The following is a 14567-nucleotide window of genomic DNA, read 5'->3' as shown; positions in this document are numbered from 1 at the left end:
GCAAGTGTGTTTGTGTCATGTATTGTGGTCAAATCACCAACAGAGCCGACTGTTCATATCCTTAGAACATTTACTACTAGCCAACATTAGCAGTAGTGAAGAAGCTAAGCAATTCAAGGCAGTCATTCCCACAAAAGTGAGTGATTTCACCACAAGTTAATATATATTTTTAGCTATTACTATTTATTGTGTTAGTGTTATGTCCTCAAGGCTCACTCAGGAATCAGAAAATGCATTTTCTTACAATTGTTGTTGATGGAGGGAGAGGGTAGCATATTCCAGTTCTCTTTTCTCAGCACAAGACTGATAGTAAAGAGATTTGTTCTTTTAGAGTTAGTGGCTAAATTCAAATGCAATGAGTAAAGGAAAAGATCCTGGAAGTGAATTAACATCAAGATGAGTTCAAGTTCATCATTTAGCCTGCAGAAGTGTCATTTAAGAACCAAAAGAAAGTGTGAACTAAAGAAACGACAATTTTGGGATTACATCACTATCTATAGATACCTATATGAGCTTTAGACAGTTTATCAATACATTTGTGGCAGCTTGGGCTCTGGCCAAACAGCATGCCTAGAATTTCAAGTGGACACATGCAGCTTGCATCACTATGATTAGATTGCCAGAACTTAAAGTCAGCTAGCTTAAATGACATTGCTATTTTTATAAAAGCAGCAATTAAAGTTCTTATCAGTACATCCAAAGACACGTATCAAGCTTTGCCCTGTATTTGACTCAGTGCTTTAAAATTGACAGCACATTTTTGTGAATTTTAGGATTTGACAAGTTTTATGCATAAAAAAACAACTTATGTCATGTACAAAATGGCAGCTAGCTAAAATAGAGTTATTTGCTAGTGCTTGCATCATTATTAAGACCATGAGTGCTAGATTCTTAGCGTGCTTTATACTTAGTGCAAACAACGTAACTACTAGTACATGTTCACAATAAAAAGTTAGCGTAAGTGTAATTGATTCTAAGAATATATAGTATTGGCTAACACACTAGAATTTGAACACGCCATTAGACTTTTTGCATTAGCACATTATTTAAAAGTGTCAAACAATCTGTGGATTTGCAATCTAAAACTGAAATAATCACAAGCTTTCAAGCCCACAGTTTCCATTAAGAACTGTTCTAAATATTTATACCCAATATATACTTGGGGAAGACAGAGCAAATGCTAACTCGTCTACGAAAGTCTCTTATTTGCACTGGTTAGTCTAATATCAATGTCAGAGGTGCCTGTACTAAGTTTGTATGTACCAGAGGCACAGTACATACAAACCACTGTTCTGGTAAAACTTGTGCGAGTGTGAAACTGGACTTCAAGAAAAGGATGGGCAGATGGAAGATTTTTCTATAATTATTACCTTTTCTCCACGTTTGGCTTGCCCTGGGGAAGATCCTGGGTCTCCTTTAGGGCCCTATGGCAGAGAAATCAAGCCCATGATTAGCATCAGGGAACAGAGATTTTAAATCATATACTCAGTAACAAATATTTTCACTGTTGCAGCAAAAGAAAGTGGAACATTCAAAGAAATTGTACTTATTATTAGTTTTGCTTTCTAATAACTTCCCCGGTAAAGAGCCATAACTTAACACAACAGTCCGAGCCTAGCCTGGAACAAGATTTACAGATTTTCTTAATTCCATAATTTTCCAGAAAGATATTTAACAAAATTTAGATTTATTTACAACCTCAGGGCTGAAACAGCCATACTTTCGGTTAAACCTGCGCAGATGACCCGCTCTCTGCTTACCCGCGCAGGCCTCATCTATCGCAACAGTTGACTCAAGTTCCACACAGTTACGTTTTATATTCCTTTTTGATCTAAACCTATTTAAGGCTCTACTTGAAGTGAACCCAGTGTCTTGAACCTTCTCTCTCCCATCACCACCTTAGGTCTCCGCAAGACTTGCACATCCCCACAGCACAACCTTACGATGTCGTTTCTAACATTTATTGCCCTTTCCCTGTTCACCCAAGGGAAACCCCCCTCCATGACACTGGCAGGTGGGGCTGCCATGGAGTTGGACCAGGCTGCCAGGGCACTCGTCCCACATGCGCAGGCCTTCAGTGCCCTGAGGGCCTCCATGGGGCACTTGAAAACCGGACACCAAGGTGGTTCGTGCTCATGTGCAGAGGGGTCCTGCGGGCCTACCAGCCCCGGTGGCACTAGTGACACTCCAGCCCCAACATGGCAGGCTAGTCTGTGACACTGACTGTCACAGCTCCCCAGGGGAGCTTGCTGCCCTTGAAAACAGGCCGCGGTGTACTTGGAATGGTGTCAGAATCCACAAACTATATTTGCTTGAAACAATCCTCACGAATAGTTTTAAGCGGCTTTAAAACACATCACACTGTTCACGAGGAGTTAAATGCTGGGGACCCTCAGCCATCAGTTGTCATTGCTAACGCACACTTGTGGCAGAACCTTCCTCTCAGTTGGGAGCAGCCACTCAAAACACAGTAAACTAAAAATACATTAATTTTGTTCCATGCTTCAAGTGAATAAAGGATGCTTCAACATAGCAGGAAAAATGCTTGTACATCAAAGGCAGAAAAATACATATATATGTCAAGTTATTACCAGAAAATTGTTCCAACTTGTCTACTGTGTTTTAAGATTAAATAAAGTTTAAAGTTTAGCACTTCAGCCTACACAGTTAGTGCAGGTCATCCTGTGGTTCATACTTAATCCTTGCTGAGCACCTGGCTCATTTCTATTTACAGTTGCATTAAAAGTTTCTTAAACAGCAAGGTAACATGCAGCCTAACAGAAACTGATTACTATGTTTTGGGCATTGATACATACATAGATGTGTGTGTGTGAATATATGTATACGCATAAAATTGCCTTCTATTCTAAAAGCATGGAACCTGTCAGAGAACTGATCAGAATGATGAGCTTATGCAGGGAGAAAATTTATTATGAAACAAATCTGATGACTGAGTTTTATTTTCCTAGCGAGGTACTGTTCAATATACAGCCTTTGCAAATATGGCAAAAGTCAGTTACAAGTCTCTTAGTTTAGGTATTCTCATAAAATAATAACAAAAGGACACATAATACAAAGCTGCATTACTTTACAGCATCTAACATCACAGGCTTTATTCCACATCTTTTTATGACCTCGAGCACTTTTAAACACCTGTCATGACAGGTCAGATTCCTGCCATAAGGAGCTGCACTAAAACAAGTTATGGTTGCTTTTGTTTTTTCCTAGCACATCTATCAAATTGTTCAAATTAAATATGAGTTGAAGGCATTTTGCAACTACACAAATCTGTCAAATCTATTTAAATAGTCTTCATTAAACAAGTTTGAAGGGTTTTATTTGAGTGTCCCGATCTAGTATTTTTCTTTAGTTTTAAATATCACAGCCATAAATCAAGTATTCATGTCTGAAAAATTGGCACATTTGTACATGAAAGGTCAGACATTAGCAAAAAAAAAGAGAAGAATGTATGGAGAATGACTCTATTTTTTGTTGCTGTTTTTAATCAAGGCAAAATGTTACAGCAATTAAATGTTTATTCTCATTTAAATACCAGTTTAAGAGGCTGGACTGATTTACAGGAACTCTTTTGAGAAACATAGATTACTTGCATAGATAAGAGTTTCCAGGTCATCAGTCTGTACAGAGGAATTTTTTTCCCCTTCCATTTTGTCCCATATTTTTTTTTCTAGCTATTTTGTTTTGATCTTGAGTTCAGCTTGATTAGTTACATTTAAATTAAAATTGTTTACAATTGCGGTCTCCATCTGTAAACCAATGAAGGCCAGTTGTTTCTATTATAGGAAACAGTTCTATGACTTCCAAAAAGTGATTAAGTTCACATATTCCGTCCACATATAATGGATAAATTAACTCACCTTTGGTCCTGGCAATCCCGGCAAACCTGGATTACCATGTGGTCCTGGAATACCCTATTAACGAGAGAAAAAGAAAAAAGGAATTTAGTACTCCACTGAACAACTATGAACAGTTTGCAGAGAACCATTTTATAGTATCATTTTTGCTTTTAGAACCATCAGTTGGTATTTTAAGGATTCTGAAAACAAAAAACAAAACAAGCAAACCACTTCTCCCCTAAAATTACAAGTGAAGTAAGTACTTTTCTGTATAAATCTCATTTTATTGCCTTCCTAGGTAATAGTTATTTGAGAGGTAGTCACTGCGGCATCATGCTCCAGCTACAAAATAGTCAAGCATGGAAATGAAACAGAAAAATTCTGATTATCTCATGTTGAGGTACCCAGTCACACACTGCAAAAGGAAGGAATTCAATCAGCTCTCCTTGCCTTCAAAAACAATTCAAATTGTTTGATCTAAACAAATCATTGCTGATGCAAATAGGTAGAAAATGGGCTTGTTGCTGATACAGTTTGAGCACAGCAATTTCAGCACTGCTATAGGAAGAGAGGAACAGAATGGGGGTAATGGGACCACCTATATCTCGTTAAAATGCTATCCAGGATAAACATTTGTTCCTGAGCTTGTTTTGTAACCCCAAGTCCTTGAGAAATGGGGGGAAATTTAGAGAAACATTCATCCCAAAGGCTGTAAAAGCAGCTATTTTTTAAATCTAGAAGGACTAAATTAGTGAAACCTTATCTGTGCTAACAAAGCTTTCATTGACTTCACTAAAGCCAAATTTTTACTCAAACAAATCATCCAAACACCAAAATAATAAGAATCTGTTTCGACTTTCAAATTCAGTGGTTTTACAATGGATAAAACTCAGGGTTTATTTTTCCATCACATGACTAAATTTACCAGTTATATCTTGCAGTAACACTGAAAGCTATACCTCTTAAGCGCTGCCTCTCACCAATGATAATGTTGACATAACTCCATAGAAATGCTGATCCCACATGCTGTTGGAGAGATTAGTTTGCACACATGCAACTTTGAAGGCTCTCTTAGGGATTTAGGAGAACGAAAAGAAACAGAAAGTGTCAACAACTCAAGTGCTGGCAGGGCTCCAAAGTATAGGAAGTCAGGGGCATAAAGGAAGGGCTGCAACACAGAGGGGCAAAAACATCCTGGCTACGCGGAGGCCTCAGGGAATTTGATCTTGTTGCTGATCAACTACTGGGCAAAGCTTGTTAAAAAAAATAAGGGTGTTCAAAACAGGAATATAATACAGGGTTACCCATCAAATTGGGGGGGATCAAAATCAGCTTTTAAGAAATTTGTCATCACCATTCAGGCCTTGGTACGGCATCCAAAGTGTCCAGCCTGTGTCAGGACCAAATGCGGACAGGAGCAGCCCTGGAGCAGGCCCAGGCAATGCAGCTCTGCCACTTCCCTTCAACACTGCGAAACACATCTCAAGATCCCAAACAGCAGCTGATGCAGCAGGAGACTGACACTGCAAAGCTCCTCTCCTCAACCATCAGTCTGCCCTGTATGGGCAGCCACAGGTAAACCAAGGACAAGTACCCATTGAGGAGGTTTCCTTGGTGTGGGGGATCCTGCCCTTGATGCAAGAATAGAGGTGGTGCAGTCCAGCAACATACAAAGCTGAAGCAACTGAAGGAGCCGATAGCTCTGATATAGGAGAATGATTCAGAAAAACTTGGGAAAGTCAAAAAGATAGGATTTGATAGAACCATGTCTTCATACTATATTTTCAATTATTTCTGAGGCACTCCCCTTCCTCCTGCTGCTCTAAAGTGCCCATGCAATGTTCTGCCCTGCTGACCCATGCACTTTCCTACCCAGCGGCTCCAAGCTTGGAAAGCCAGCAAAGTGCAGGACACTTGGGATTGGTTTCAACATGCTATTGAGCGACAGGCTGTTTAAATATTCCTTCGAAGGCTGACTCAAAACTCCCACGCATTTGCCAAGTCTTCACATAAACTCCTGTCTTCTTTCCCACTCATCACTTGGCTCATCAAGCACTCTCTGGCCACGGCCACCACTGTGTCCCCAGCTCCCCAGATCTTCCACTTGGCAAACCCTCCCCTGTTCCCACATACCCAACAGAGACACCCTCCAGAGGCACTTGCCAAGTATTTTTAGGCACACAGGTGTGCAAATGCAGATTTACAAGGGAGAGTTTGCCCCCTCTCACCATGCCAATTAGCCCTTGCAGGAACAGCAGCTTCTTGGGTGCTTGTGGTGGCCAGGACGCAGGCCCCTACCTCTGCCCACACCAGGGCATGCTCAGTACGTGCACGTGCTCACGAAATAAAGCAACAAGTGCATGCTTTAATCTCTCTTTTCCTGAGTATGCTACACAGGCAGGTATCGCTCCTTTTATCAAGCTGCTTCAATACTAGAGACTAAAAACAATTCCTGGGGATTACTTTTTTCCTGCCCAGCAGTGGTTAATTGTTTCCATTGCCCGTGGCAGGCATTGCTCGCTCCCTCTCCTTCCAAAAGCAAACACACACGATCTTGGATTGCTAGAAAACAGACAGGAGCAGCATGTAAAAACTAAAAATTGGTACTACAAACAGCAAAAGCTAGGTGCAGGTGTAATGGTACCCAGAGAAAATCAACCCTGCTGGATGCTTGCAACAGGAAAAAAAAAAAACCTATCTGCCAAAATATAAAAATCATGTACTTTCATCATCAAAAAGCATATGAATACAGTTGAGGAAAAACAAACAGAAATAGACTCCAGTTTGATTATCGGTGATATGCCTAGAGCTATGCAAGGAACAGAACTGTTTTACTCACCCGAGGACCTCTCTTTCCTGATGGACCAGGTAAACCTGGAGGACCTGGAGGACCCTGGTGATACAAAATCAAAGGAGTTAAGGCTAACATCAATTCAAGTATAGTACCATAAGTCTAAATCAGACCAGTTAATGACTTTTTATGCAAACATTCTCAGCTTGAAAACCACTTTCCAAACTACAAGCATGTGTGTTTTTATTTTGGCTGCAAATCAGAGATTTATGTTTAGAAAGTATTTTAATGAGAAGCTGGAGCCAACAATTTAGATAGTAACTTTTGCTTAAATACATTCACATTATGGGAAGATGAATTCAATTCAGAGACTAGAAACAAGCAAATGTTGCTCTCAAGGCATTTGCAAAACACAGAATAGAGAATAATTCAGGCTTTTTAAATAGTATGCTAGCATGCAAAATGAACGTTTTATAAAATTTTGAAAAATAACTGTAAAAATTGATAGCACTTCATTGAAAAGACAGACAAAGTACAAGAAACATAATAAACACGAACAAATGGTTGTTCAGTTTCCTGAATATGAACTTATGATAATAACTGGCAGCGTGTTCATGTTCATCCTTAGTTTCACTTATACATAATGAATACAACCCTCTCTAAAGAAATGCATTTTTTAAAATGAAAGCACACATATATATGCTAGTATATATTCAGAAGTAGCTTTTGCGAGCACATTATTAACCCCTCTAAGAATGTTAGATGGCATACCACCCTCCAGATATCTATGTGCTTTGATCATTGAAGCCTTTGCTTTTCATTACCCCGTTGTTGATCACTTCCAAAACCACAGGATCTACCTCATCCCACTCAAAGAAGTGAGAGCATTCCATAATAAAATCTGCACTACCTTAGATTATACTCCATGCCTCACAGAGGAGTTTGGAGGATGCGTGGGCTGCACTTGGGCTACTCTTAAGGGTGAATTCAGCTCCCACCCAAATGCCAGCACAGCAAGGCCCATCTGCAACAGAAGCAAAACAGTCCCTCTGCTAGGGAAGGTGAGCATCAAGCGTAGCCACCTGAAGGAGATCAGTGAGTGTTAGCAGGGAAGGACTTGGTCTGCTCTTTCACACAGCCTTCCCCACACTCCCCCACTTCTCTGTGAGCACTGCAAACCCTCAGCTCAGGCACTAGGAAAAATAATTCCAATACCACACTCCTCATCAACAATAAAAGCTAGCAGGAATAACAGGCAAATTAGAAGAGCAACTCTAGTTACCATAATGGTGAAAAATGGGTTTTGCAGAAAGAGGCGCACCAAGGTAGGGATAGAGGGAAACAGAGAGATAAAATCTCTAACACTACTTTGAGTTGTATTAAGATGACAGCTATATTTTTTAAAACCTAAAAGTTTAGGGGAGTGATATTACTTTTTCCTAGGAAAGATAATATCGCTGGCAAAGATTACAGTGCTAATTAGGGACTTTACACAATGCCAGGCCAATTACACCTTCGCTTGGCCAGCACACAGACAGCTTTGGACAATTCTGGAGATAATTTTATCTGGAGGAGGAGGGGAGAGATTTTCTCCTCCAAATAATTGTAATAATCATAGGAACTTAATATTTTTACTGGACAAAATTGTATTAAGTCTTCCATGGGCAAGGACACAACAGCATTTCAACACTCTAGACGCAGTGCAAACCTCTCTGCGCTCACTCAAGGGAAGTCTGTCACAGCCATGCTGATACTTCACTACATCCATAGCTCTATTAAATTAAGCAAGCAGTGTACGTTTTCCACTGGAAAAGAAAAGCTGCATTAAAAATTGTCCAGCTGACATCTGGAACCCCACTGACTGCAACAGAATTAGAAAACATCTGTTTCTGAAACAAGCCCCTACAACTCATGTGGGCTTTCCTGGAAGGCAAGTGATGATCTATTTTTTTCTGGACTGGAAATTATGCAACTCTTGGTGAAATTTGCTTAAACATGAGATAACCGTACAGGCTACTCAGGGATCCTTTATACTGTCTCCATGTCTTCTCACCTGTAGTCACTAGGTCATTAACAGCAGAAGCCTTAACTCTGATCTGCTGAGCACTGGCTATTGCCCCAAGACTGCTTGCCTGAAAGAGCTCACGTGGCCCCCAAGGTGATTATGATGACTTATATAGTCCAGAAGACGTTTAATGAGTTATACTAGAGCTGTTTCCCTGAAGGCAGTGTCATCACCATCACAGGTGTTTCAGGAGAGCTGGAGGGGAGGACCATGGCTGTGCAGAAAGACAGCGCGTTCTGCTGCGCTCCTACTCTGCATCTGCATTTGAGATACTAAGCAGAAAAGAGTTTCGCACTGCAAATTAATCACTGCAATGAAGCAAGGCCCACGAGATCTTGGATCCTGCTCAGTCCAGGTTTAATCCTAATTGTAGGGTAACTGCCTGTTCATAGTTGCAAATATTCATATGTGTACAAATAGTGTATTAAGTCATGCAGAACTATACACCATATTTTTCCTTCTCCATGTAATTTAGAGGATGCAAATCTGTTATATTCCCAGGTAGCAAGTGTTGGTCTTTAGATGAAACTAATATATTATGCTTTCAGCTAAGGAGGTGGCCTGTTCACCTCAATTGTGTAAGTAATTACTAGCAATCTTTTTTTTTTTTTTTTCTCTACAACAGAGACTTCAATGTGTATTTCATATCTAAGAACAAAAAATTAGTAGATATAGACATGGAAAGGTCTTGATCTTACATTCAAATCAGGAGAGTTCCAAAAACATGCAACTGATACAGCAGAGCTCTCTCTGTGCTGCTGCTGAAGTAATGCTTTCCAATCTACCCTTCTCAAGTTTTAGGTTGAGATGCACTTTCTTTAGAAAATTACCCTGAGGGTACAAAGATACTACAATAAAAGCAATATATTTTTAATGGAATCATGGCAGAAAATGTATATTCTTTTGCAAGTTGTGCTACAAGCTGTCTATCCTTATTTCAGACATTCATTGCATTTCCTTAAAAAGATATTAGTAGCCAAACCCACATTTTTCCTAACAGAAATGTTAATGTGTTTGTTTACACCCACGACTTTTGTTGCTGATTTATTGAATGAGGACAGCCTGAGTATTTTTGCCTGTATAGCTTCTTTCCTCTTTTTTTAAAAAATACTTTTACTTTAAAAAAAAAAGCGTCCTTTGCAAATAAACACTCTACAACTACATTAATTCATGAGTAATTATTCCTCTGATCTAAAAAACACACACACAAAAAAACCTCTTTTGACCCTATGTGATGGGAAGACACGTTCTCACAACCAAACTGTCAGCAACAGTCTTATTGCTAAAAGTAGCAGTAAGAGAGATTCTTAAACTCTGTAGCCAGAGATGAATAGTGCTTCCCAAAGTATTCTAAACAAAGTGAACTGTTGTAAATAACTGTTCAAGAGACCTTTTATTTTTATGATCTCTCTGGACTTGGACTCTCCTTCAGTCTTCATCTTGCATTTTTTTCTCTAGTAGAAAGACAACTTTCTATATAAAAACTATTGCCCATTCTATCCATGAACGTGGGCAAGCCCACAGAAGTTGTTTAACACCACTTCTACTTTGAAAATGTGTCATGGAATTGCCTTACTGACCTTATTCTACCCAGCAAAGGGCATCCAAATTCACTTGTTCCTTGATTTTACCATCTTGAGAAATGGTATTTTAACTTTTACAGGTAAAAAACAAACAACTGGAGTTAACTCCTTCTCATAATATTAACTTTTTATAGGAGTAATGTGTTTCAAGGAAACATTATCAGCACTTAACATCAACAAACCAGGTACCTTAGCTAAATTACCTAAGTCTTAACTCCAGCCTGGGCTCCTCCCTGTAACTCGAGCAACCTCCCAGCTGGCTGCAGACTTAATACAGCACATGTAAGTTTTCATGGCAATGCTTTTTCAGATAATTGTAAGAAGTTATCCTACCCCATATACTTCTCTAAACAGAAAACAACCACAACTTCAGCCTGTTTTTATACTAGCTAGGAAGCTCCTTACATGTATGGGACGGAGAGACCCTGAGGCAACCCTGTAAAACACAGAGGTCAGCTTCAGAGAGTGAGTCAATCTAATCTCTTTCAAACCAAGGGAAGTCAGTTGTTTGAATAGATTTTCCTTCTATTATTACAAAGATAATTAAGCCATCTTTAAGCAATTAATAGTACCACCATTTTTTGGCATTTAACATTTTAACAAACAACAAAAAATAGCAACTATGTAAATATTAGAGGAAAATTTGAAATTTATTGCTTCAATATGATCAGTTTATTCAAGACAGACTGTACACGCTTTCTTTAGAAAAGATACTGTCCTTAATAATTGTGACCATTTAATTTAGCCGGTGAGGGGAGATGTTCAAGTTCCAAGTAACTGTGGCTTGATCCTGAAATAGAGATGTAGATGCTACACTTAAGTAATGTTCACTGCCTTTCAAGTGGTCCCCACTGAATGCACTGAACTTTCACAGGTATTTTCAAGTATATTAAGCTCTTCTGTGGAAGCACATGTCTTAAACTTGCACCACCAAAGGTGACAGGAAGCATTTAATTTACCTAGCACAAGCCCTAGGGCTTCAGAGGCACAGCAGTCAGGACTGCCTTCAGCACCTAAACCTGCTGCTCTCATGGCAAATGCTCATCCTTGTTCAGTATCCAAATCATGGTCAGCAAATTCCTCTTGCAAAAGTTGTGAATTTTCTCTAAAATGAGTGATCAAATCTACCATGACCACTTTTTAAAGGAAAAAATTAAAAGAAATAAATGAGTTTTATATCAACCTATCAAACACTTAAAGCAGCCAATCTTTCAGAAAAAAAAAAAAAAATTACCCTTCCAACACATAATCACAGAGTACCTGAAATACATCAGGGGAAGTTCCAGAGCGTAAGGCTCCAAACTTCTTCTACAGAAAGCTACTCCAAAAGAAATTTCACTCCTAATATCACCAGCTCTGTGTCACCATCATCATTATGATGAGCCATCTTTCTCTAATGACTATCAAAATATACTACTTTATCTTGCCTTTCTGCAACCATGCAGAGCAACTGTCTTTACATTAACTTACTTTGCAAAACTATAATGTTTGTCCCTTATCTCCATTATTTAACAAAATGCATTTGCTCAGTTACATTTTCCAAAACTACCACAATGTTCTGGAATCCTTCCAGTTTGCCTAAGTTTTTCTAAAAAAAGAAAAAAAAAAAAAAAAAAAACACCACACACACTTCTTTCCAACTGCCCTAGAGCAAGCAGTTTCCCTCCCTCTTCACGTCTCCCTTCTCTAACTAGAAGGTCTGCAACAGCCAAATCAATATCATAAACATCAGAGGAATATATATAGCTTTAGGTTATGGATTAAAGCTTTTCAGGTTTTCTGTGCAGAGGATGTGCAAAACTGCATCTGTTTCAGATGAGCTAAAAAAAATGCTCAAGAACCAGGAGGATTTTATTTTTCTTTTCTTTTTTTTTTTTTTTTTTTTTTTTAAATCTAAGCTGGCAGATTTTGAGATAAAAATTTCTCACCCTGAGCAGGGTGAGAGTGAGTGAGTGCTGTTTGCAGAACTGAACTTCATGGAAGTGATTAACTGCCTGATAGGCAAAGGGAGAGCCTAGGGAGAGCCTCAGCCAGCAACTTCCCTCTCACAACAAGCTACAAGGTAAACGGTTGATGACACTACCCTTGCTGATGTTACTGAATTTTAGCACTATGTCTATGGCCTTTAAACGCTTTCCCTTTTTATGTGGATCGCATCCTTTCCTTGCTATGGCAACTCATACAAGTCTCCTCAAGGCCAGGCTTGCCTTTCTAACTCCTTATGGCCACGTTGTCTTCAGAGAACTCATCCTGACCAAGCAGACACTCTAAGGGGCCCTGTTTTCTACCGCTTCTCCTCCTGGCTGAGCATCTTTGTGATCCACAAAACTTTTCCAACAGAGAAAGCTCATTTTTCAGGGGAGGCCAAATCCTGCACAGATGGGCTCAAGAGCAGCACAACGCAGCCCTTATTAACCCTCCACCTCTCACTGTGGTGCTATATATCATGTTACAGTAACCAACATTTTAGGGCTGTGCAATGAAGAATAATATCTTGAAAATTAAACAGTTTAAAGCACACAACAGTTATTTTTTCTTCTATGTTTATACAGCACCACCATCATCTGCAACACAAAAATGAGCCTCTAGGATATGGTTCAGGTTGAAAAGAGCATATTGTGGCACTTTGAACCGTATGTTTAGAATGGGATTTTGGTCCTCACAATTACTAGTCATAGTAATTTTGAAGAAATAGGTGCTCTTTCCATAAAGGAGAGGCTGAATTCTGGAGCCTTACACAGTAGTGATAGCTGCACGATCATGCAACACATGGGACCTAATTACACGTGGCTACAATCAGTGCCAGTAGATGATGAAAAGCTAGAATGAAGCTGAGGAGTTTGAGAACCACAAAAGCTAGTTATTGCCTGTCAATTCCAGCAGAAAAAAAAATATGCATATATATTTTTTTCCTGTGTTGAATCTTGAAAGAAGGTTCAAACCAACCACAAAATAATGAGAGGAGGAAGAAAGACAGACAGACAGACTGAAAAGGCTCTTTCATGCCTCATCAGGATTTTTTTGTTGCAAGAGAACTTTGCAAGTCGCTCACTGTCACTTTTTCTAGGCTCCGCACCCATGAGACTTTGTGGGTATTCACGTAGTGAAATGTTACAGCCACACAGAAGAGACCTGCATTATCACTCTAGGAGGTTGCAAGGCAAGGAAAGCAAATCAAGAGCCCTCTCCTCATGCCCGTGGCCAACAACAGCACATGCTGTGCTACACAGCACCACCAGGCAAAGCTCTTAACAAAAGTCTAGTGTGGAAAAGGCCACATAGAGGCCTTTTCCCTCTTTGGCATCCACCCCTTCTTTGACAATACAAGTTAGCTTTGCTAGGGCTCAGTGGATGCTACTAGCCCTTCCAGTTGAGCTAGGGCCCAGGAAGGTCTGGATCAGGCTCCAGAATCTGCCACCAGCTACCTCTATGACCTTGCACCAGTTACTCAATCCTGGCCCAGCAAAGCAGCACAAATGCAGCATATCCACTCCCTGCACAAGGGCCACTGCGCTCACCTCCCTAGGGGACAACCTTCTGCATCGCCAGCCGGCCGGGCAGGGCCCTGCCTTTTCCTCTGACCTTCCTGCGGGTTTGGAACTCTCCAAATCACCTTTGACACCGTACGTACAGTGCCCGCATCTAGCAAAATCAAATTTTTGCTTACTGTTTCTTCTTTGAAATGCGAACAAGATTAGAACAACAACAAGCAACGTCAGCAGCCACTTCTGTGCCCTGGGAGAGGGAATGGATTCATTTTTCTTGGCTGTAACTGACTGAAATCAAGATGTACAATTTTTAAACTAGCTGGCAAAAAACAAAACTTTCCATTAGTCAATGCTCTAAACTTAAAAAAATTAAGATTAACAATATAGTGATGGTGGTTAAGTATGAAGTGTTATGTCCATACACATATTATCAAGGGGAGCAAAAAGGCGAGGGAAAAAAAAAAAGAATGGGTATCACATTCAGAAAAGATTAAGTAAAAGCACTCCTGGATTAATTTGAATTATCTTTAACACATTTTCAATCCCTTAGCATCTGGATCTTGTTTAAAGTAGAAATTGAACTTTTAAATAGGCTTTCTTTTAGTTGCTCATGACTAGCCTTAAGAAAAAAAAATATTTCAGTGCTGACAGAATAAGAAATAAATTTATGCACACATTCGAACATGTTTTAGAAGCTACTTAACACATATCAAATTACTTTCCAGTAATAACCACACACACAAAATAATAATAAAAAAGAGCAGCAAGTGGAATTATCTACTC

At 39.6% G+C, this 14567-nt stretch overlaps 1 protein-coding gene across 1 annotated transcript in view; it reads right to left on the bottom strand.

Annotated features, from left to right (window-relative positions):
• Nucleotides 1-14567, bottom strand: part of COL24A1 (collagen type XXIV alpha 1 chain) — a 124265-nt gene that overhangs the window by 97215 nt on the left and 12483 nt on the right. Inside the window, exons 4-6 of the mRNA XM_088526064.1 lie at nucleotides 6697-6750; nucleotides 3879-3932; nucleotides 1371-1424 (exon numbers count right to left, since the gene is read on the bottom strand). Coding sequence (XP_088382190.1) covers nucleotides 1371-1424; nucleotides 3879-3932; nucleotides 6697-6750 — 162 coding nt within the window. The remainder of the gene's footprint in view (nucleotides 1-1370; nucleotides 1425-3878; nucleotides 3933-6696; nucleotides 6751-14567) is intronic.

This window comes from Tinamus guttatus, unplaced genomic scaffold (genome assembly GCF_059628265.1).
Source record: "Tinamus guttatus ecotype Peru unplaced genomic scaffold, ASM5962826v1 Tinamus_guttatus_pri_ptg000242l, whole genome shotgun sequence".
NCBI classification, from domain to species: Eukaryota; Metazoa; Chordata; class Aves; order Tinamiformes; family Tinamidae; genus Tinamus; species Tinamus guttatus.
The sequence above is the reverse complement of the archived record's forward strand: the minus strand, read 5'-3'. Positions and strand labels throughout refer to the sequence as shown.